This window comes from Pseudophryne corroboree, chromosome 12 (genome assembly GCF_028390025.1).
Source record: "Pseudophryne corroboree isolate aPseCor3 chromosome 12, aPseCor3.hap2, whole genome shotgun sequence".
In the NCBI taxonomy this organism is placed as follows: Eukaryota; Metazoa; Chordata; class Amphibia; order Anura; family Myobatrachidae; genus Pseudophryne; species Pseudophryne corroboree.
Window position 1 is genome coordinate 159,614,950 of NC_086455.1, and position 23,548 is coordinate 159,638,497.

General features: G+C 48.9%; 1 protein-coding gene across 1 annotated transcript; it reads left to right on the forward strand.

Annotated features, from left to right (window-relative positions):
* Positions 1 to 466: 466 nt before the first annotated feature.
* FOS (Fos proto-oncogene, AP-1 transcription factor subunit) lies at positions 467 to 4,413 on the forward strand. Its single transcript, XM_063948283.1, has 4 exons — positions 467 to 909; positions 2,324 to 2,548; positions 2,661 to 2,768; positions 2,875 to 4,413. Exons 1-4 carry the CDS (start codon positions 772 to 774, stop codon positions 3,505 to 3,507), a joined length of 1,104 nt encoding a protein of 367 aa, XP_063804353.1. The 5' UTR covers positions 467 to 771; the 3' UTR covers positions 3,508 to 4,413.
* The last annotated feature ends 19,135 nt before the right edge of the window (positions 4,414 to 23,548 follow it).

Sequence of the window (23,548 nt, forward strand, 5' to 3'; positions counted from 1 at the left end):
TGTCACATATATCACTGCTACACACTGTAGAGTTGTCACCTATATGTTATTATATAGAGTGTTGTCACATAAATGACTGTTATACTATGTGGTCACATATATTATCACCACCATATACTGTTACCTATATTTTATGATGATATCCCGTGATGTCACTTAAATATTATTATCGTGTTATCACGTGTATATTATTGTCATGTCACCTATAGGTTATTATGTAATGTCACATATACCGTGAAGTCACCTGTATAATAACACTGTGATGTCACCTATATGTTGTTATTATTATTATTATACTCTGTGGCCATGGAACTGGTATGTTTGTTGTCTCTCCACCCCTCCCTCCCTCTCTGCTGCAGCTCTCAGGGCTCTTCCCGGCAGCCCCGCCCTCCGCTGGCCCCGCCCTCACACAGGATGTTTTCCTTTTAAGGATATCTGCGTCAATGGATTCCCGAGTCTGGTCACTGGATAGAACCATTTGGGGGACTCCACGGGGGTGGGCGTCAGCTTCTTCTTGACCCTGCGGCTGTGAGAAGCGATGCGGGCAGGCGGACGGGCTCCGGTGAGCAGAGGCACAGAGAGGAAGGCCCCCTCCCCGGATGTCTGACACAGAGGACTCTTCCAGGAACAGCCGTGCGCCCCCGCCGCACTGACATGGTCTCTCCCATTGGCAAGCTGCCAGGCAGCGGGTATAAAAGGGAGGAGAGCGGCGAGAGGCAGCAGTGACAGCTCGCAGCTCTCTCGGAGACACAATACACAAGCAGTAGAGCCATGTATCACGGATTCTCCACCGACTACGACGCCGCTTCCTCACGGTGCAGCAGCGCCTCTCCCGCCGGGGACAGCATGACTTATTACCCGTCTCCCTCAGCCTCGTTCTCCAGCATGGGCTCTCCGCTCACACCGCCGGTAAGTGACAGCCTCTGGGACAGCGGCACTGAGCCCGGGGTACGGGGGTAGCGGGTGTGTGAGCGGCCGGGGGATGGGCTCGGCCCCCCCTCCCCGTGTGTGTAACGCGGATTCATTGATAAAACCAGAGTTCATTCAGGAGACTCCAGAGCGGCGCCTGCGTCATCCCGACGTCACCGCTATTTATATCCTACTCCTGCCCTGGGATTGGACGTGCGGCTCCTTCATCCCACTACCTGCTTCCCTGGTGCAATGACAGGACCTGCAGCCCCCTGATTACACTACCTGCAGCCCTCTGATTACACTACCTGCTTCCCTGGTGCAATGACAGGACCTGCAGCCCTCTGATTACACTACCTGCTTCCCTGGTGCAATGACAGGACCTGCAGCCCTCTGATTACACTACCTTCTTCCCTGGTGCAATGACAGAACCTGCAGCCCTCTGATTACACTACACTACCTGGTGCAATGACAGGACCTGCAGCCCTCTGATTACACTACCTGCTTCCCTGGTGCAATGACAGGACCTGCAGCCCTCTGATTACACTACCTGCAGACCTCTGATTACACTACACTACCTGGTGCAATGACAGGACCTGCAGCCCTCTGATTACACTACCTGCAGCCCTCTGATTACACTACACTACCTGGTGCAATGACAGGACCTGCAGCCCTCTGATTACACTACCTGCAGCCCTCTGATTACACTACCTGCTTCCCTGGTGCAATGACAGGACCTGCACAACCCCCTTCCCTAACTTGCTGCAGCATTGAATGGACCTGCAGCTCTCGAATTGCGCTACATGCACCCCTGGTGCAATGAATGGACCTGATCCCATTGCATGTTTCCAGTAACTTCCAGCAGTAATGAATGGACCTGCAGCCTCCTCCCTCTACCTGGAGTGATGAATGAGCTGCACACCACTAATCCTATTGCATGACAGCCTAATCCACTGCAGTAATAAATTGATCTAACACCCCCTACCCTCATATAGCATTGCATGATTCCCTCTAAAGCCCTGCAGTAACAAATGTATCTGCAGCCCACTGATTACCCTAAAGTAACAAATGGATGTGCAACCCCCCTGATCCCACTACCTGATGCCCTTATTCCCTGCGGTAATGGATACATCTACAGCCCTCTAATCGCACTACTAGATGTAATGAATTCCTTGCAGCCCCTTTTTCTCCCTAGGACTGCCTGATCCTACTGTTTTATCCCATTAATAGCCACCTTCCAGCCGTGGAGTAATGAATGACCTGGTTCCATGGAGCAATGAATGATTTGCCCCCCCCCCCCCCAGCCCATAGTAATGAATGCTTGGCCGAGCCCTCTGATTGTGTAGGAAAGGGAGTGATGATGTACTTAGTTTTGTTCTTTGCTGACTGTGTGTTTTGTTTTTTCTCATTCCAGGAATTTGGCACAGACTCCAGTGGCAGCTTTGTCCCCACCGTTACAGCCATCTCTACAACTCCAGACCTGCAGTGGCTGGTGCAGCCTACCCTGATCTCCTCTGTAGCACCATCTCAAACTAGAGCACACCCCTATGGGACAATCACATCCTACAGCCGGACTGGTCAGATGAAAGGGTCATCCGGAAGGGGCCAGAGCCTGGGCAGGAGGGGAAAAATAGAACAGGTAATTGTCCCGCTCGTGCCTCTGATACGCAGTCTGTGGCCTTCTTCTCTGTTCATGCAGACCTTGGAGCACTTGCCCTCTCAATGCTTACCTTCTGTCCTTGCTTCCACAGCTTTCCCCTGAGGAGGAGGAAAAGAGGAGAGTTAGACGGGAAAGGAATAAAATGGCAGCAGCTAAATGCCGTAACCGCCGCCGGGAGCTGACAGACACCCTCCAAGCTGTAAGTATCTATTGTCTCCTTACACCATGATGCATAGGTCTGTTTTACTAATGTGGCTTTTGGGTGCTAAATTACATGGCCTAACCAGCTTCTACCCTTTCCTCAGGAAACAGATGATTTGGAGGATGAGAAATCGGGCTTGCAGGCAGAGATAGCAGCCCTCTTGAAGGAAAAGGAGAAGTTGGAGTTCATACTTGCCGCTCATAAACCAGCCTGCAAAATTCCACATGACTTGGAGGGGGCTTTTCAGGACTTGACATCTACCCTTGACTTGAGCCTGATCTCTGAGGTCCCATGTGTTCCTAGCACTCCAGAACCTAATGTGCAACCACTCTTTACAGTAAGCATTCCACAGTCTTCCATCCCTGAGGAAAAGGAAGCCTCCCATCTGCAGATTCCCATGGAACTCAAGTCTGAACCCTTGGATGAGTTCCTCTTCAGCCCCACTCCTACTGGAGCTTCTGATGCTGCCCGCTCAGTCCCAGATGTGGATTTGTCCACCGCCCTCTACAGCTCTGACTGGGAGCCTCTATACAACACACTGTCAGCGGACATGGAGCCTCTCTGCACGCCAGTGGTCACCTGCACACCAGCTTGCACCACCTACACCACCTCTTTTGTCTTCACCTACCCAGAGTCTGAACCCTTCCCCAACTGCGGAGCTGCACATCGGCGAGGGAGCAGCAGCAACGAGCAGTCGTCGGACTCTCTCAACTCTCCCACCCTATTGGCCTTGTAATGCCTGAGAACTAAGACATAAACTTGCTGGAGAGCGATCTGGAACTGTTCCAAAATAAAAATGGTCAAAGCTTGGCGCCTCTTTCTCCATAAATTTCACAGGCAATAAGTGATGTGGGTTCACCCCCTCGTATTGTCGGATGACCTCCCTTGCTGCTATACTGTGCATGTCCAGTCCCTTCATCTCTGGCCAAAGTCGTGAGCAGCTTGTAGCTGAAAAGATGACCCCCTTCCCAGTGCCCAAGAGTTGCCACATTTGTTCCTCTGGCTTTGACTGGTGGCTGCCCTACTCTCCTGCTGTGCCCATGCAGCGGGAGACACCTTCCATCTGCCACTGAAGCCCGATACTTCTTCCTGACATGGAGCACTGGCATGGACTTCTTGTGACTTCTCCTGTTGTATATGTAGCATGATGTATCTTCACTCCTGTCCTTCACTGCTGTGACAGTGATGTTAACACGTTGGGTAAATGTTCCATCTTCTGAAGCTGTGTTGTGTGTGTGTGTGTATGGAGCCTGTACCCCGGCTTGTTATGGTGCTGGCTGGCTGCGGATTGCTCGGCGGATCTAGCGCTTGGCAGTTCCGTACCAGCTACAATATATTTTGTAAAGTCTAATAGAGTATATATAAATATATATTGAAGCCGGACACGTGGTAAACGTGCTGTATCTTCCGTTGATTGTAATTCCGTCTCGCTGTCTCTCCGAGTTTTCCATGAAAACGTTTTTTTATTTCCTGTAGGCGGTATTTTGGTTAATTTATGTTGAATTTTGAGAATATTTATATTTTTTATTTGTATTTCTGTTTTGTACTTCTGACTCCTGCGGACAGAGGATACAGAACCTCAAGCATTTGTTTTGCTTGTCCCAAGACCTTGAGAATAAATAATGTATTTTCCTTTAATGCATTTCAAAGTGTCTGAGTATTTACTGGGTGCACGGGATTAGAATTCTCCTTTTTATTATATCAAGGAATTGTTGGGGAAAAGCTGATGGGGGAGCCGTCACTGGTGCTAATGAATCGGTGACCTATACTGACTCTGCGTCTAGAGTTCCTGTCTCAACACCTGGGAGATGAAGTGACTTCATATCAATCAGTTACTGCAATAAGCTCTTGTTAAAAAGCCGCAGCGCTGGTAGCTCTCGTTGGGTTACAGGGATTTCTTTTTCTAAATGGTACCACTCCTTATAATATGGGTATTGCATACACTTCTCAGCCAGTCAATATATAACTATTGATTGAGAGCGTTGGGTATGGTTTGCTGGCGTCCAGGATCCCAGCGGTCAACACCCCAACACCGGAATCCCAGCTGCTAGATTGCCAGCAGGGGGACGAGCACAACGGGTGTCGTGGATACCCACGGGTGGGAATAGCCTGTTAGCTGGGATTCCGGTTGGCGGCATTGTCAGTGGTCGGGTTTCTGGCATCTGTATCCTGACCGACGGGATTCCGACTGCTGGCAATGAAACTGTATCCCGATGGATATCTGTGAAGGGGTCTGATGTCTTGCGGTTGTAGTGTATAGTGGTCATTCACAAGAGGGGCTTAAGGGCCCTGCACATTGAGTGATCCGATGGCAGATACGGACAACGCGGCGGGGGAGTGGGGGAGGCAGTAACAGGGGGAGTGAAGTTTCATCACTCTCCCCGGCTCCATAGCAGTGCAGGCAAATATGGACGAGATCATACATACTGGCCTGCATGCAGAAGCTAAGGGGCACCAGCGATGAATGAGCGCGGGGCCGCGCATCGTTCATCGATGGTGCCTCCACACTGAAAGATATGAACGGAATCTTGTTCATTAATGAACGAGATCGTTCATATCTTTGAGTATTATCACCCAGTGTGTAGGGCCTATTAGTTGTATACCGTTATACAAACAAGGGTTGTTCCTATTACTCCCAGGGTCTGTACTATAGGAGGGTGTTACAGTATCCTAATGAGGTGCAATGACAGGACGTCGACGCTTCTATGCTGGCATTTATCAAATAGGATCAACCGCCCGTTCTATCAGAGCCAATTCCCCAGTGCTGGTGTACTGAGCAGTTCCGGTATGAATGGTCGACCATGTTATGGTCGACAGTCATGTCGACATTGGCATGGTCGACATGGACACATGGTCGACATGAGATTTTTAACTTTTTTTTGGTGTCGGTTTTTTGCGGAAAGTGACTGGGAACCCCAATTAGTGCGTCCCCTCGCATGGTGCCTTCGCTCCGCTACCGCTTCGCTCGGCACACTTTACCGTTCCAATCGTAGTCCATGTGGATCGTAAAGTATGGAAAAGTTCCCCAAAAGAAAAAAAAGTAAAAAAACTCATGTCGACCGTTTCATGTGTCGACCATTTTCATGTGTCGACCATGTGTCCATGTCGACCATGTCAATGTCGACCAATAGTGGTCAACCTAATGACTGTCAACCATAACATAGTCGACCATGTGAACGGATACCAGCAGTTACTATAGGCCTACTGCATCCCTAATTGGCTAAAACGATTGTTCTATTACCGGCTAAGCGGGATGTACGGAATATCTAAGCCACTTATAATTTTGTCACTGGTCACCTGACGCCTGTGTGTAGCCAGAACCTGCATAGTAACATGTCACATGTGCTAGGAAGCTCTACATGGTAAGGGGTTACCCGGCTCCACCATAGTAGAGATAGGACAGGATAACTTCACAACCTCACATTGCTCTCTGGTTTATCTTGCTGGTTAAATTCCGGTATAACTAAATCAGGAGAAGACCAAAGGTATTGGGGCAGCAGTCAGTATACAGAGTATCTGTATTTTCCTAAAGACAGTGTAGATGTAGATTACATCAAATATACAGAAATGAGTGATAATAGGGCCTGTTTCTAAGTTCTGGGGCCTCAGACTGTCTGACTTATGATATTTTTACCATCTCTCATTGTCTTTCTTGCCATGATAAATTGGCTACAGCCAGGAGGAATGCAGGTTTGGAATTACATCACTGGTCTCTGGTGCACGGCCCCCCACCTAATAAATATATATATATTTATTTATTACCAGTTATTTATATAGCGCACACATATTCCGCAGCGCTTTACAGAGAGTATATGGCCAGTCATATCAGTCTCTGCCCCAGTGGAGCTTACACTCTATATTCCTTACGACATGTACACACAGACACTGACACACTAGGGTTAATTTTGTTGGGAGCCAATTAACCTGCCAGTATATTTTTGGATTGTGGGAGGAAACCGGAGCACCCTGACGAAACCCACGCAAGCGTGGGGGAGAATATACAAACTCCACCAGTTAGGGCCATGGTGGGAATCGAAGCAATGACCTCAGAGCTTGTGAGGCAGTAATGCTAATTATTACACCAATCCTTAAGCGCCGTACACACTGGGCGATGGTGACGGGCGATATGAACGATATCGCTCAGAAATGAGTGTAGGGGTTAATTCAGACCTGATCGTCTACGATCAGTCACACTGACGTGGGGGGACGCCCAGCACAGGGCTAGTCCGCCCCGCATGTCAGTCCCTGCCACGTCGCACAGGTACAAAAGCATCACACAGCGGCGATGCTTTTGTACTGTAGGAGTAGCTCCCAGCCAGCTCCTGCGCGCTGGCAGGGAGCTACTTGTCGCTGCTCAGGTCACAGCGGCTGCATGTGATGTCACGCAGCTGCCGCAGCCCGCCCCCCCCCCCCCTTCCCAACGGACCGGGCACACCTGCGTTGCCTGGACCGCATCCCCTAAATGGCGGCCAAACGCCGCCGGCCCGCCCAGCGACCGCATCTGCCTGTCAATCAGGCAGAGGCGATCGCAGGGCTACGACAGCCACCGGATGTCTGACATGCGCCGGCGCACTGCATCGTAAACACACAGCACCGTAAATGCACAGCACCGATCAGCCCCTTAGTGTGTAGGCACCAACGATGAACGATGCGCGTCCCCGCAGCCGTACATCGTTGGTTTCCCGTCGTTTTGCAATGAAAAACAATTTGGACGATAACGATCATCATTCATCTCGTTCATCGTCCGAATTGCTGCCGTCGCCCGGTGTGTAGGGCGCTTTAAGGATTGAGAGGGGGTCTATTTATCATGCTACTGCAGTCATTAACACTCTGTATCAGTGCTTACTGCAGCGATACAGAATGTCCCAGAGAACAGAGACGGGTGACAATCGGAGGACCAGAAGATAGTCCCGTGTCATTCAGGTCGGTCTGTGCACCGCAAAGCTACTTGTAGGCCATAAATATAGTAGTAGTACAATTGTCATAAAACACTGTCCTTATTTGCATTACTACTATCATTTACTATGGGCAAATCCATTCACATCGCCAGCAGAGAGACAGAAGATCTGTTGCACTGTACGTGAAGAGCTGTGTATAAGGCTTGCATTGCCCGCCAGCACTTGCAGCAATTTACTATGGTCAGCGGGTAACGGGCAGCACATTGTAATGATAAGTTCTATCCTTTGCGCCTGCCTGTATAAAAGAAATCGCTGGTTTTAGATGAAATGTTGTTTTGCGATAAGTGTTATTAAAGTGACTGACGCCATTTACAGTGCTGTGATGTTTGTACAACGTTCTGGCTTCCGGTGAGAGATGTGACTATCGCTAATTCTATTTAGGAGTTGTGGCAGTTTCACACTGCTGACAGATTTGCAGGAGTACAAAGTATTCTTACGCCTGAAGAAGGGGGAGGAGCCTCCCAAAATATTGCCGAAATGAATTAGCAGACGTGAGCATAGGAAGTGTATCTGCTGCGTAACCTCACTCAGAGAAAGAATGGGACCAGACATAGGCCCTCATTCCGAGATGATCGCTCGCTAGCTACTTTTAGCAGCCGTGGAAACGCATATTCGCCGCCCACGGGGGAGTGTATTTTCGCTTTGCAAGTGTGCGAACGCCTGTGCAGCTGAGCAGGAACAAACACATTTTGGGGGTCATTCCGACCCGATCGCACGCTGCATTTGTTCGCAGCGGTGTGATCGGGTCAGAACTGCGCATACGCCAGCGCATACCAGACGTCCGAAGGCCGTCATTGCCTAGCAATTGCCTCTGCCTGATTGACAGGCAGAGGCGGTCGCTGGGTGGGAGTGAGCTGGACGGCGGCGTTAAGCCGCCGATTAGGGGCCGCAGTCCGGCTAACGCAGGTGTGGCCGGAATGTTGGGGGGGCGGGCAGGAGCTGTGCTGGCTGGGAGGTACTCCTGAAATGCAAAAGCATTGCCGATGTGTGATACTTTTGCACTTCTGTGGGGGATGGGGGGGGGGGGGGGGGGCGGCACTGACATGCGAGGCGGACTAGCCCTGTGCTGGGCGTCCCCCCACATGTCTGAGTGCCTGATCGTAGCTGTGCTAAATTTAGAACAAGACCAGCCCTGTAGTTACTTATCCTGTGCGATGATTGCAGCGACGAAGGTCCCGGAATTGACGTCAGATACCCGCCCTGCAAACATCTGGACACGCCTGCGTTTTTCCAAACACTCCCTGAAAACGTCAGTTGACACCCATAAACTCCCATTTCCTGTCAATCTCCTTGCGATCGGCTGTGCGAGTGGAATCGTCGCTATAAGCAGTGCAAAACAACGAAGCTCTTTGTACCCGTACGTTGCGCGTGCGCATTGCGCCCCATACGCATGCATAGTTTTGCCCTTTTTTTAAAACAATCGCTACGCAGCGAACATCGGCAGCTAGCAATCAACTCGGAATGACCCCCTTACCTTCCAACAAGTGTTAGGAGGTTATTTATCAAAGCTGGGAGAGACATAAGGTACCAACTAATCAGCTCCTACCTGCCAAGTTACAGGCTATTTTTTTTATAAATGACAGGAGCTGATTGGTTGGTACTTTATCTCTCTCCTTTTTATCTCCCTCCATGCTTGGATAAATCCCCCTTTTAATCACAAATCGGGACATGGCCACATTTCTTCCAAAAAGGGGACGTGGCCAGATCGCAATGAACGTGCCCACAGCCAATGAAAGCAAGGGTCCTGGAATTGGCGTGCCCAATAGAGGCGTTTCCCAACTTCTGCAAATTGGAACGGTTACCGGGATAGTTGTAGGGATGGGGCAACAAAAAGAAATAACAATGGTACCGATGTTTTACACATTGGAATATCACCATTAATTGTTCCAAATTCTTGGATGTACAATATTGATGATCTAACATCGGAAAAACATTGGAAAGAGAGAAAGTGTGTGTGTGATTCTCTTACAGCCCCAGGTGCGCTATTACTGCAGCGTTCCGGCATACATTTTAGAAACCAATTACCTAGAAAGATAAACTTCTGTCGGTGTGTTTTTCCCCAGGCTTGGGTGAGGCAATCACCTCTGGAATGTAAACATCAAAGGTAATTAAACATTGCAAAATCACAATTATTATCCTTTATTTATATGGCCCTACATGAGATCCGCAGCGCCTAATTACAGAGTAAACTAATAATTAATACCCCTTTTCCACTATAAGCACGGGTCGCAGCCGTGTCGCCTGACAAGGCTGCGACCCGTGCTATAGTCCCCTTTCAGCAGTGCTCACCAACCCGGCATATTGCCGGGCTAGTGACGCGGCAGGGGCGGCGCTGGGAGATCACATGATCTCCCAGCGTCGCCCTCCCTATACACTGTGAACGGGAGCCGTGTCGCCGCGACACGGCTCCCGTTCACACTAGACAGCTAGCCGGGTTGAACACGTGTTCAACCCGGCTAGCTTCCCGGGTAGGATTCCCGGATCACTTGTTCCGGGAATTTGCAGGGGGACCCGTTTCCACTAGGGAAAAACACGGGTAAATGCACGCCCCCCGCGCATTTACCCGTGTTTTAAGGAGCTAGTGGAAAAGGGGTATAACAGTTCAATACAATATAGGACAAGTACAGGGTATATAAAAACGTATCTGCATCAGTAAACAGCACTGAAATAAGTATCAGGGACGGCAGAAAACCGAGGGATTTGGTGCCATCAAAGGGAGTATTAAAAAGAAGATAGGTTAAGTCAGAGACGTAAAAGCACATGAGGGAAGAGGGCCCTGCTCGTGAGAGCTTACATTCTAAAGGGGAGTACAAATACAAAACATCTGTACCAAAACATTAATTATTCCGAAGTTCCATCATTAGATAGCCATCCCTATAGAGTTGGGAAGTGGCAAGAGGGAGCTGTGTGGTTTAAGGCTATCGTCTTCATCTCTGCAGAGACAAAACAGAAGACTTAAACCACATTGTACAGCGTGAGCATTGCAATGAAAGCAGAAGTATAGTGAGGTCAGACTTCCCCTTCGGAAGTTGTTTGACGGGCAGGAGACGTGTAGATTGCTTGGACAGAACGCACAATTCTGCGATATACGTCTGTGTGATGTACACAGACGCCAGCTGATACTCTGTGCTGCGCTGTGTAGTAACAGTTATGACGGGTGTAGTATGGTATGACGGCGGCCGGGCTCCCGGCGACCAGCATACCGGCGCCGGAAGCCCAACCGCCAGCATACCGACAGCGTGGCGAGCACAAATGAGCCCCTTGCAGGCTCGCTGCGCTCGCCACGCTGCGGGCACAGTGGCGCGCTACGCGTGCCACGCTATTTATTCTTCCTCCAGGGGTGTCGTGGACCCCGAGGCAGAAAAAGTGTCGGTATGCCGGCTGTTGGAATTCCGGCGCCAGTATACTGTGCGCCGGGATCCTGACAGCCGGCAACCTGAAGACCACCCGTAATGACATAGCAGGCTCACAACTTAAAACGGACGTAGCCATATAGCCATATTAGAACATGGGGATGCATTCATGTTTTACTGACATTATCAATGCAGAAGTGTGCGGAATTCTGGGTGTTGCTTATGAATCCCCGAATCTTGCCAGTGAGACATTCATCGCTACGGCTATGCACCACCTCACACACACTAAAAGCCTTTAGTATTACGATGGAGCCCAAGAAACCCAAGAAGGAGCAAGCTGCCACCCTTCATCTGCCTGTCAGGGACATAACAAGACATTTCTAGGCCCCATACTGAAATACACAACATTTCTCATCTACTCCACGTTACTGAAGCTCCCTGCTCTGATCAGTGCTGCTTAGGGATGGCCATCTACCATCGATGATTCCTAATAATCGATGGTTTATGGCCGATGTTGAATGCTTTTGTCATCGATGGGAGAGGACCAGATGGTTTCACTCCATCGATGCACAGCATACACAAATATATATATATATATATATATATACATACATATATTTATTATTTTTTTATGCAAGGTGCCGGGACATGGAACATAGCTTCGCCCCTGACACTTGCTAAGCCACACCCCTATTTGTTATTGGACTGCGGCCCAGCCAGCACCTTTCAGCGATGGCCACTGAATGGTGCAAACCATCGATGGTTCACCATAGAATAGATGGTTTATGTGCAATCGACGGTTATCGCGGATGGTGTAATCGATGGCAACCATCGATTTACAGCCCACCAATGGCCATCTCTAGTGCTGCTGTTATAGTAACTAATAGGAAGCAGATGACCGTGTTCACCAATCACAGTCTACCTTATACTATGACAGCAGTCAGGGCCCTCTCATAGGAGGGAGCTTCCTGGTATAGGTGAAGAAATTGTTGTGGCTTACTGCATGATAACTAGAGAGCAGAGGTAGGACATCCAGCTGTGGGACGCAAAGCAGCTGCACCCCCTGCTACCACACTGATATGTCTGCAGCTGCACCCCCTCCTACCACAGTGATATGTCTGCAGCTGCCCCCCCTGCTACCACACTGACATGTCTGCAGCTGCACCCCCTGCTACCACACTGACATGTCTGCAGCTGCACCCCCTGCTACCACACTGACATGTCTGCAGCTGCACCCCCTGCTACCACACTGACATGTCTGCAGCTGCACCCCCTGCTACCACACTGACATGTCTGCAGCTGCACCCCCTGCTACCACACTGATATGTCTGCAGCTGCACCCGCTGCTACCACACTGATATGTCTGCAGCTGCACTCCTTGCTACCACACTGATATGCCTGCAGCTGCACCCCCTGCTACCACACTGATATGTCTGCAGCTGTACCCCCTGCTACCACACTGATATGTCTGCAGCTGCACCCCCTGCTACCACACTGATATGTCTGCAGCTGCACTCCCTGCTACCACACTGATATGTCTGCAGCTGCACCCCCTCCTACCACACTGATATGTCTGCAGCTGTACTCCCTGCTACCACACTGATATGTCTGCAGCTGCATCCCCTGCTACCACACTGATATGTCTGCAGCTGTACCCCCTGCTACCACACTGACATGTCTGCAGCTGCAGCCCCTGCTACCACACTGATATGTCTGCACCTGCTACCACACTGACATGTCTGCAGCTGCACCCCCTGCTACCACACTGATGTCTGCATCTGCACCCCCTGCTACCACACTGATATGTCTGCAGCTGCACCCCCTGCTACCACACTGACATGTCTGCAGCTGCACCCCCTGCTACCACACTGATATGTCTGCAGCTGCACCCCCTCCTACCACACTGACATGTCTGCAGCTGCACCCCCTGCTACCACACTGATATGTCTGCAGCTGCACCCCCTGCTACCACACTGATATGTCTGCAGCTGCATCCCCTGCTACCACACTGATATGTCTGCAGCTGCACCCCCTGCTACCACACTGATATGTCTGCAGCTGCACCCCCTGCTACCACACTGATATGTCTGCAGCTGCCTGCACGCTTCCCTGAAGAGAGATAGAGAAAAGTGATCAGACTGTGAGGGGTATATTTACTAAGGTGCAGGGATTTAGAAATGGAGATGTCGCCCCTAGCAACCAATCAGATTCTACTTATCATTTATCTAGCACTTCTAAAAACGTGCACCTTAGTAAATATACTAGAGATGAGCGGGTACGGTTCCTCGGAATCCGAACCCGCCCGAACTTCAGGTTTTTTTACACGGGTCCGAGCGACTCGGATCTTCCCGCCTTGCTCGGTTAACCCGAGCGCGCCCGAACGTCATCATCCCGCTGTCGGATTCTCGCGAGGCTCGGATTCTATCGCGAGACTCGGATTCTATATAAGGAGCCGCGCGTCGCCGCCATTTTCACACGTGCATTGAGATTGATAGGTAGAGGACGTGGCTGGCGTCCTCTCCGTTTAGAGTGACTAGAGTACTAGAGAGAGACACAAATTTTGGGGAGCATATAGGAGGAGTACTACTTGCTGCTGATAGTGTGACCAGTGACCAGTGCCACCAGTTTAATTAATCCGTTCTCTGCCTGAAAAAAAACGATACACAGTGTGACACAGTCACACATACCATATCTGTGCTCAGCCCAGTGTGCTGCATCATATACTGTATATCATTATCTGACTGCTGAGTGCTCACTGCTCACACAGCTTAATTGTGGGGGAGACTGGGGAGCAGTTATAGCAGGAGTACATTTAAGTACAGTGCACACTTTTGCTGCCAGAGTGCCACTGCCAGTGTGACTGACCAGTGACCACTGACCACCAGTATTGTGATTGTCTGCTGACCACCAGTATATTGTGATTGTCTGCCTGAAAAAGTTAAACACTCGTCGTGTGGTGTTTTTATAAACGCATTCTGCAGACAGTGTCCAGCAGGTCCGTCATTACATAATATATACCTGTCCGGCTGCAGTACTAGGGTGATATATATATATATATTTTAATTTTATCTCATTATCATCCAGTCTATATTAGCAGCAGACACAGTACGGTAGTCCACGGCTGTAGCTACCTCTGTGTCGGCAGTCGCTCGTCCATCCATAATTGTATACCACCTACCCGTGTTTTTTTTTTTTTTTTTAATCTTCTTGATACTAGTAGCTTACTTTAGGAGTCTGCAGTGCTGACAGACAGTGTCCAGCAGGTCCGTCATTACATAATATATACCTGTCCGGCTGCAGTACTAGTGTGATATATATATATATTTTAATTTTATCTCATTATCATCCAGTCTATATTAGCAGCAGACACAGTACGGTAGTCCACGGCTGTAGCTACCTCTGTGTCGGCAGTCGCTCGTCCATCCATAATTGTATACCACCTACCCGTGTTTTTTTTTTTCTATCTTCTTGATACTAGTAGCTTACTTTAGGAGTCTGCAGTGCTGACAGACAGTGTCCAGCAGGTCCGTCATTACATAATATATACCTGTCCGGCTGCAGTACTAGTGTGATATATATATTTTAATTTTATCTCATTATCATCCAGTCTATATTAGCAGCAGACACAGTACGGTAGTCCACGGCTGTAGCTACCTCTGTGTCGGCAGTCGCTCGTCCATCCATAATTGTATACCACCTACCCGTGTTTTTTTTGTTTTTTCTATCTTCTTGATACTAGTAGCTTACTTTAGGAGTCTGCAGTGCTGACAGACAGTGTCCAGCAGGTCCGTCATTACATAATATATACCTGTCCGGCTGCAGTACTAGTGTGATATATATATATATTTTAATTTCTCTATCGTCCTAGTGGATGCTGGGGTTCCTGAAAGGACCATGGGGAATAGCGGCTCCGCAGGAGACAGGGCACAAAAAGTAAAGCTTTTTCAGATCAGGTGGTGTGCACTGGCTCCTCCCCCTATGACCCTCCTCCAGACTCCAGTTAGATTTTTGTGCCCGGCCGAGAAGGGTGCAATCTAGGTGGCTCTCCTAAAGAGCTGCTTAGAAAAAGTTTAGCTAGGTTTTTTATTTTACAGTGATTCCTGCTGGCAACAGGATCACTGCAGCGAGGGACTGAGGGGAGAAGGAGTCAACTCACCTGCGTGCAGGATGGATTGGCTTCTTGGCTACTGGACATCAAGCTCCAGAGGGACGATCACAGGTACAGCCTGGATGGTCACCGGAGCCGCGCCGCCGGCCCCCTTGCAGATGCTGAAGTCAGAAGAGGTCCAGAATCGGCGGCTGAAGACTCCTGCAGTCTTCTAAAGGTAGCGCACAGCACTGCAGCTGTGCGCCATTTTCCTCTCAGCACACTTCACACGGCAGTCACTGAGGGTGCAGGGCGCTGGGAGGGGGGCGCCCTGGGAGGCAAATGAATACCTATAAAGGCTAAAAATACCTCACATATAGCCCCTAGAGGCTATATGGAGATATTTAACCCCTGCCTGATTTTTCTAAATAGCGGGAGACGAGCCCGCCAGAAAAGGGGCGGGGCCTATCTCCTCAGCACACGGCGCCATTTCCTCTCACAGCTCCGCTGGTCAGGACGGCTCCCAAGTCTCTCCCCTGCACTACAGAAACAGGGTAAAACAGAGAGGGGGGGGCAAATTTATGGCGATATTTTGATATAACAAAGCAGCTATAAGGGAGCACTTATTATAAGGCTATCCCTGATATATATATAGCGCTTTTGGTGTGTGCTGGCAAACTCTCCCTCTGTCTCCCCAAAGGGCTAGTGGGTCCTGTCTTCGTTAGGAGCATTCCCTGTGTGTCTGTGTGTCGGTACGTGTGTGTCGACATGTATGAGGACGATATTGGTGTGGAGGCGGAGCAATTGCCAAATATGAGGATGTCACCCCCTAGGGAGTCGACACCAGAATGGATGCCTTTATTTATGGAACTACGGGATAGTGTCAACACGCTAAAGCAGTCGTTTGACGACATGAGGCGGCCGGACAATCAATTAGTGCCTGTCCAGGCGACTCAAACACCGTCAGGGGCTGTGAAACGCCCTTTGCCTCAGTCGGTCGACACAGACCCAGACGCAGGCACTGACTCCAGTGGTGACGGTGACGATTCAACCGTATTTTCCAGTAGGGCCACACGTTATATGATTTTGGCAATGAAGGAGGCGTTACATTTAGCTGATACTACAGGTACCACTAAACAGGGTATTATGTGGGGTATGAAAAAACTACCTATAGTTTTTCCTGAATCAGAAGAATTAAATGACGTGTGTAATGAAGCGTGGGTTGCCCCTGATAAAAAGCTGATAATTTCAAAGAAATTATTGGCATTATACCCTTTCCCGCCAGAGGTTAGGGAGCGCTGGGAAACACCTCCTAGGGTGGACAAGGCGCTAACACGCTTATCTAAACAAGTGGCGTTACCCTCTCCTGAGACGGCCGCACTTAAAGATCCATCAGATAGGAGGATGGAAAATATCCAAAAAAGTATATACACACATGCAGGTGTTATACTACGACCAGCTGTAGCGACTGCCTGGATGGGCAGTGCTGGGGTAGTTTGGTCAGAGTCCCTGATTGAAAATATTGATACCCTGGACAGGGACAATATTTTACTGTCGTTAGAACAAATAAAGGATGCATTTCTTTATATGCGTGATGCACAGAGGGATATCTGCACACTGGCATCACGGGTAAGTGCTATATCCATTTCGGCCAGAAGAGCTTTATGGACGCGACAGTGGACAGGCGATGCGGATTCAAAACGGCATATGGAAGTTTTGCCGTATAAAGGGGAGGAGTTATTTGGAGTCGGTCTATCAGATTTGGTGGCCACGGCTACAGCCGGGAAATCCACCTTTCTACCTCAAGTCACTCCCCAACAGAAAAAGGCACCGACTTTTCAACCGCAGCCCTTTCGTTCCTTTAAAAATAAGAGAGCAAAGGGCTATTCATATCTGCCACGAGGCAGAGGTCGAGGGAAGAGACAGCAACACGCAGCTCCTTCCCAGGAACAGAAGCCCTCCCCGGCTTCTACAAAAGCCTCAGCATGACGCTGGGGCTTCTCAAGCGGACTCGGGGACGGTGGGCGGTCGTCTCAAAAATTACAGCGCGCAGTGGGCTCACTCGCAGGTAGATCCCTGGATCCTGCAGATAATATCTCAAGGGTACAGGTTGGAATTAGAGACAGATCCACCTCGCCGTTTCCTGAAGTCTGCTTTACCAACGTCCCCCTCCGAAAGGGAGACGGTTTTGGAAGCCATTCACAAGCTGTACTCTCAGCAGGTGATAGTCAAGGTACCTCTTCTACAACAAGGGAAGGGGTATTATTCCACTCTTTTTGTGGTACCGAAGCCGGATGGCTCGGTAAGGCCTATTCTAAATCTGAAGTCCTTGAACCTGTACATAAAGAAGTTCAAGTTCAAGATGGAGTCACTCAGAGCAGTGATAGCGAACCTGGAAGAGGGGGACTTTATGGTATCCTTGGACATCAAGGATGCGTATCTCCACGTTCCAATTTACCCCTCACACCAGGGGTACCTCAGGTTCGTTGTACAAAACTGTCACTATCAGTTTCAGACGCTGCCGTTCGGATTGTCCACGGCACCTCGGATCTTTACAAAGGTAATGGCCGAGATGATGATTCTTCTTCGAAGAAAAGGCATATTAATTATCCCATACTTGGACGATCTCCTAATAAGGGCGAGGTCCAGAGAACAGCTAGAGATGGGATTAGCACTGTCTCAAGAAGTGCTAAAACAGCACGGGTGGATTCTGAATATTCCAAAATCCCAGTTAATGCCGACAACTCGTCTGCTGTTCCTAGGGATGATTCTGGACACGGTTCAGAAAAAGGTTTTTCTCCCGGAGGAAAAAGCCAAGGAGTTATCCGACCTTGTCAGGAACCTCCTAAAACCAGGAAAGGTGTCTGTACATCAATGCACAAGAGTCCTGGGAAAAATGGTGGCTTCTTACGAAGCAATTCCATTCGGCAGATTCCACGCAAGAATTTTCCAAAGGGATCTGTTGGACAAATGGTCAGGGTCGCATCTTCAGATGCACCTACGGATAACCCTGTCTCCAAGGACAAGGGTGTCTCTTCTGTGGTGGTTGCAGAGTCCTCATCTATTGGAGGGCCGCAGATTCGGCATACAGGATTGGATCCTGGTGACCATGGACGCCAGCCTGAGAGGCTGGGGAGCAGTCACACAAGGAAGAAACTTCCAGGGAGTATGGACGAGCCTGGAAACGTCTCTTCACATAAACATTCTGGAACTAAGAGCAATATACAATGCTCTAAGCCAGGCAGAACCTCTGCTTCAGGGAAAACCGGTGTTGATCCAGTCGGACAACATCACGGCAGTCGCCCATGTGAACAGACAGGGCGGCACAAGAAGCAGGAGTGCAATGGCAGAAGCTGCAAGGATTCTTCGCTGGGCAGAGAATCATGTGATAGCACTGTCAGCAGTGTTCATCCCGGGAGTGGACAACTGGGAAGCAGACTTCCTCAGCAGACACGATCTTCACCCGGGAGAGTGGGGACTTCATCCGGAAGTCTTCCACATGCTGGTAACCCGTTGGGAAAGACCAATGGTGGACATGATGGCGTCTCGCCTCAACAAAAAACTGGACAGGTATTGCGCCAGGTCAAGAGATCCGCAGGCAATAGCTGTGGACGCGCTGGTAACGCCTTGGGTGTACCAGTCGGTGTATGTGTTTCCTCCTCTGCCTCTCATACCAAAAGTATTGAGAATTATACGGCAAAGAGGCGTAAGAACGATACTAGTGGTTCCGGATTGGCCAAGAAGGACTTGGTACCCGGAACTTCAAGAGATGATCACGGAAGATCCGTGGCCTCTACCTCTAAGGAGGGACTTGCTTCAGCAGGGTCCCTGTCTGTTTCAAGACTTACCGCGGCTGCGTTTGACGGCATGGCGGTTGAACGCCGGATCCTAAAGGAAAAAGGCATGCCGGAAGAAGTCATTCCTACTTTGATTAAAGCAAGGAAGGAAGTAACCGTGCAACATTATCACCGAATTTGGCGAAAATATGTTGCGTGGTGCGAAGATCGGAGTGCTCCGACGGAGGAATTTCAACTGGGTCGATTCCTACATTTCCTGCAATCAGGATTGTCTATGGGTCTCAAATTGGGATCTATTAAGGTTCAAATTTCGGCCCTGTCGATTTTCTTTCAAAAAGAATTGGCTTCAGTCCCTGAAGTCCAGACCTTTGTTAAGGGAGTGCTGCATATACAGCCTCCTGTGGTGCCTCCAGTGGCACCGTGGGATCTCAATGTGGTTTTGGACTTTCTAAAATCTCATTGGTTTGAACCACTAAATAAGGTGGATTTGAAATATCTCACTTGGAAAGTGACCATGCTTCTAGCCCTGGCTTCTGCCAGGAGAGTATCAGAATTGGCAGCTTTATCTTACAAAAGCCCATATCTGATTTTCCATTCGGACAGGGCAGAACTGCGGACTCGTCCGCATTTTCTCCCTAAGGTGGTGTCAGCATTTCATCTGAACCAGCCTATTGTAGTGCCTGCGGCTACAAGTGACTTGGAGGACTCCAAGTTACTGGACGTTGTCAGAGCATTAAAAATATATATTGCAAGGACAGCTGGAGTCAGAAAATCTGACTCGTTGTTTATATTGTATGCACCCAACAAGGTGGGTGCTCCTGCGTCTAAGCAGACGATTGCTCGTTGGATCTGTAGCACAATCCAACTTGCACATTCTGTGGCAGGCCTGCCACAGCCTAAATCTGTAAAGGCCCACTCCACAAGGAAGGTGGGCTCATCTTGGGCGGCTGCCCGAGGGGTCTCGGCATTACAACTTTGCCGAGCAGCTACGTGGTCAGGGGAGAACACGTTTGTAAAATTTTACAAATTTGATACTCTGGCTAAGGAGGACCTGGAGTTCTCTCATTCGGTGCTGCAGAGTCATCCGCACTCTCCCGCCCGTTTGGGAGCTTTGGTATAATCCCCATGGTCCTTTCAGGAACCCCAGCATCCACTAGGACGATAGAGAAAATAAGATTTTACTTACCGATAAATCTATTTCTCGGAGTCCGTAGTGGATGCTGGGCGCCCATCCCAAGTGCGGATTATCTGCATAAATTGTACATAGTTATTGTTAACTAATTCGGGTTATTGTTGAAGGAAGCCATCTTTCAGAGGCTCCGCTGTTATCATACTGTTAACTGGGTTTAGATCACAGGTTGTACGGTGTGATTGGTGTGGCTGGTATGAGTCTTACCCGGGATTCAAAATCCTCCCTTATTGTGTACGCTCGTCCGGGCACAGTACCTAACTGGAGTCTGGAGGAGGGTCATAGGGGGAGGAGCCAGTGCACACCACCTGATCTGAAAAAGCTTTACTTTTTGTGCCCTGTCTCCTGCGGAGCCGTTATTCCCCATGGTCCTTTCAGGAACCCCAGCATCCACTACGGACTCCGAGAAATAGATTTATCGGTAAGTAAAATCTTATTTTTATCTCATTATCATCCAGTCTATATTAGCAGCAGACACAGTACGGTAGTCCACGGCTGTAGCTACCTCTGTGTCGGCAGTCGCTCGTCCATCCATAATTGTATACCACCTACCCGTGGTTTTTTTTTTTTTTTAATCTTCTTGATACTAGTAGCTTACTTTAGGAGTCTGCAGTGCTGACAGACAGTGTCCAGCAGGTCCGTCATTACATAATATATACCTGTCCGCAGAGCCGGCCCTAACCAATATGATGCCCTAGGCAAGATTTTGGCTGGTGCCCCCTAGCACCGCCGCTAGTTCTGCAGGAGATGCTTGGCATGAGTCAGCTGGTAGCTCTGCTAACGTCAGGCGTGTTTTGTTTATGAAAATGCATCTTATTTGCATTACTGTGTGGCTAGGATGCACAAGCAGCTTCTGCTGATTTAAATGATATGCAGCATGCCTATTTTCTGTGTGTGACTGCGGCTGTATCTGCATACGAAATGCTACATTACAGTGATTTCCAGGAATACACTGCAACGTAGCATTTCGGATGCAGATACAGCCGCAGTCACACACAGAATATAGGCATGCTGCATATCATTTTAATCAGCAGAAGCTGCTGGTGCCCCTAATCATACCAAATGCCCTAGGCATTTGCCTATTTTGCCTATGCCTAAGGCCGGCTCTGCCTGTCCGGCTGCAGTACTAGTGTGATATATATATATATTTTAATTTTATCTCATTATCATCCAGTCTATATTAGCAGCAGACACAGTACGGTAGTCCACGGCTGTAGCTACCTCTGTGTCGGCAGTCGCTCGTCCATCCATAATTGTATACCACCTACCCGTGGTTTTTTTTTTTTTCTATCTTCTTGATACTAGTAGCTTACTTTAGGAGTCTGCAGTGCTGACAGACAGTGTCCAGCAGGTCCGTCATTACATAATATATACCTGCCCGGCTGCAGTACTAGTGTGATATATATATATATATTTTAATTTTATCTCATTATCATCCAGTCTATATTAGCAGCAGACACAGTACGGTAGTCCACGGCTGTAGCTACCTCTGTGTCGGCAGTCGCTCGTCCATCCATAATTGTATACCACCTACCCGTGTTTTTTTTTTTTTTCTATCTTCTTGATACTAGTAGCTTACTTTAGGAGTCTGCAGTGCTGACAGACAGCGTCCAGCAGGTCCGTCATTACATAATATATACCTGTCCGGCTGCAGTACTAGTGTGATATATATATATATTTTAATTTTATCTCATTATCATCCAGTCTATATTAGCAGCAGACACAGTACGGTAGTCCACGGCTGTAGCTACCTCTGTGTCGGCAGTCGCTCGTCCATCCATAATTGTATACCACCTACCCGTGGTTTTTTTTTTTCTTTCTATCTTCTTGATACTAGTAGCTTACTTTAGGAGTCTGCAGTGCTGACAGACAGTGTCCAGCAGGTCCGTCATTACATAATATATACCTGTCCGGCTGCAGTACTAGTGTGATATATATATATATTTTAATTTTATCTCATTATCATCCAGTCTATATTAGCAGCAGACACAGTACGGTAGTCCACGGCTGTAGCTACCTCTGTGTCGGCAGTCGCTCGTCCATCCATAATTGTATACCACCTACCCGTGGTTTTTTTTTTTTCTATCTTCTTGATACTAGTAGCTTACTTTAGGAGTCTGCAGTGCTGACAGACAGTGTCCAGCAGGTCCGTCATTACATAATATATACCTGTCCGGCTGCAGTACTAGTGTGATATATATATATATTTTAATTTTATCTCATTATCATCCAGTCTATATTAGCAGCAGACACAGTACGGTAGTCCACGGCTGTAGCTACCTCTGTGTCGGCAGTCGCTCGTCATCCATAAGTATACTAGTATCCATCCATCTCCATTGTTTACCTGAGGTGCCTTTTAGTTGTGCCTATTAAAATATGGAGAACAAAAATGTTGAGGTTCCAAAAATAGGGAAAGATCAAGATCCACTTCCACCTCGTGCTGAAGCTGCTGCCACTAGTCATGGCCGAGACGATGAAATGCCAGCAACGTCGTCTGCCAAGGCCGATGCCCAATGTCATAGTACAGAGCATGTAAAATCCAAAACACCAAATATCAGTAAAAAAAGGACTCAAAAATCTAAAATAAAATCGTCGGAGGAGAAGCGTAAACTTGCCAATATGCCATTTACCACACGGAGTGGCAAGGAACGGCTGAGGCCCTGGCCTATGTTCATGGCTAGTGGTTCAGCTTCACATGAGGATGGAAGCACTCAGCCTCTCGCTAGAAAAATGAAAAGACTCAAGCTGGCAAAAGCACAGCAAAGAACTGTGCGTTCTTCGAAATCCCAAATCCACAAGGAGTGTCCAATTGTGTCGGTTGCGATGCCTGACCTTCCCAACACTGGACGTGAAGAGCATGCGCCTTCCACCATTTGCACGCCCCCTGCAAGTGCTGGAAGGAGCACCCGCAGTCCAGTTCCTGATAGTCAGATTGAAGATGTCAGTGTTGAAGTACACCAGGATGAGGAGGATATGGGTGTTGCTGGCGCTGGGGAGGAAATTGACAAGGAGGATTCTGATGGTGAGGTGGTTTGTTTAAGTCAGGCACCCGGGGAGACACCTGTTGTCCGTGGGAGGAATATGGCCATTGACATGCCTGGTCAAAATACAAAAAAAATCAGCTCTTCGGTGTGGAAGTATTTCAACAGAAATGCGGACAACATTTGTCAAGCCGTGTGTTGCCTTTGTCAAGCTGTAATAAGTAGGGGTAAGGACGTTAACCACCTCGGAACATCCTCCCTTATACGTCACCTGCAGCGCATTCATAATAAGTCAGTGACAAGTTCAAAAACTTTGGGTGACAGCGGAAGCAGTCCACTGACCAGTAAATCCCTTCCTCTTGTAACCAAGCTCACGCAAACCACCCCACCAACTCCCTCAGTGTCAATTTCC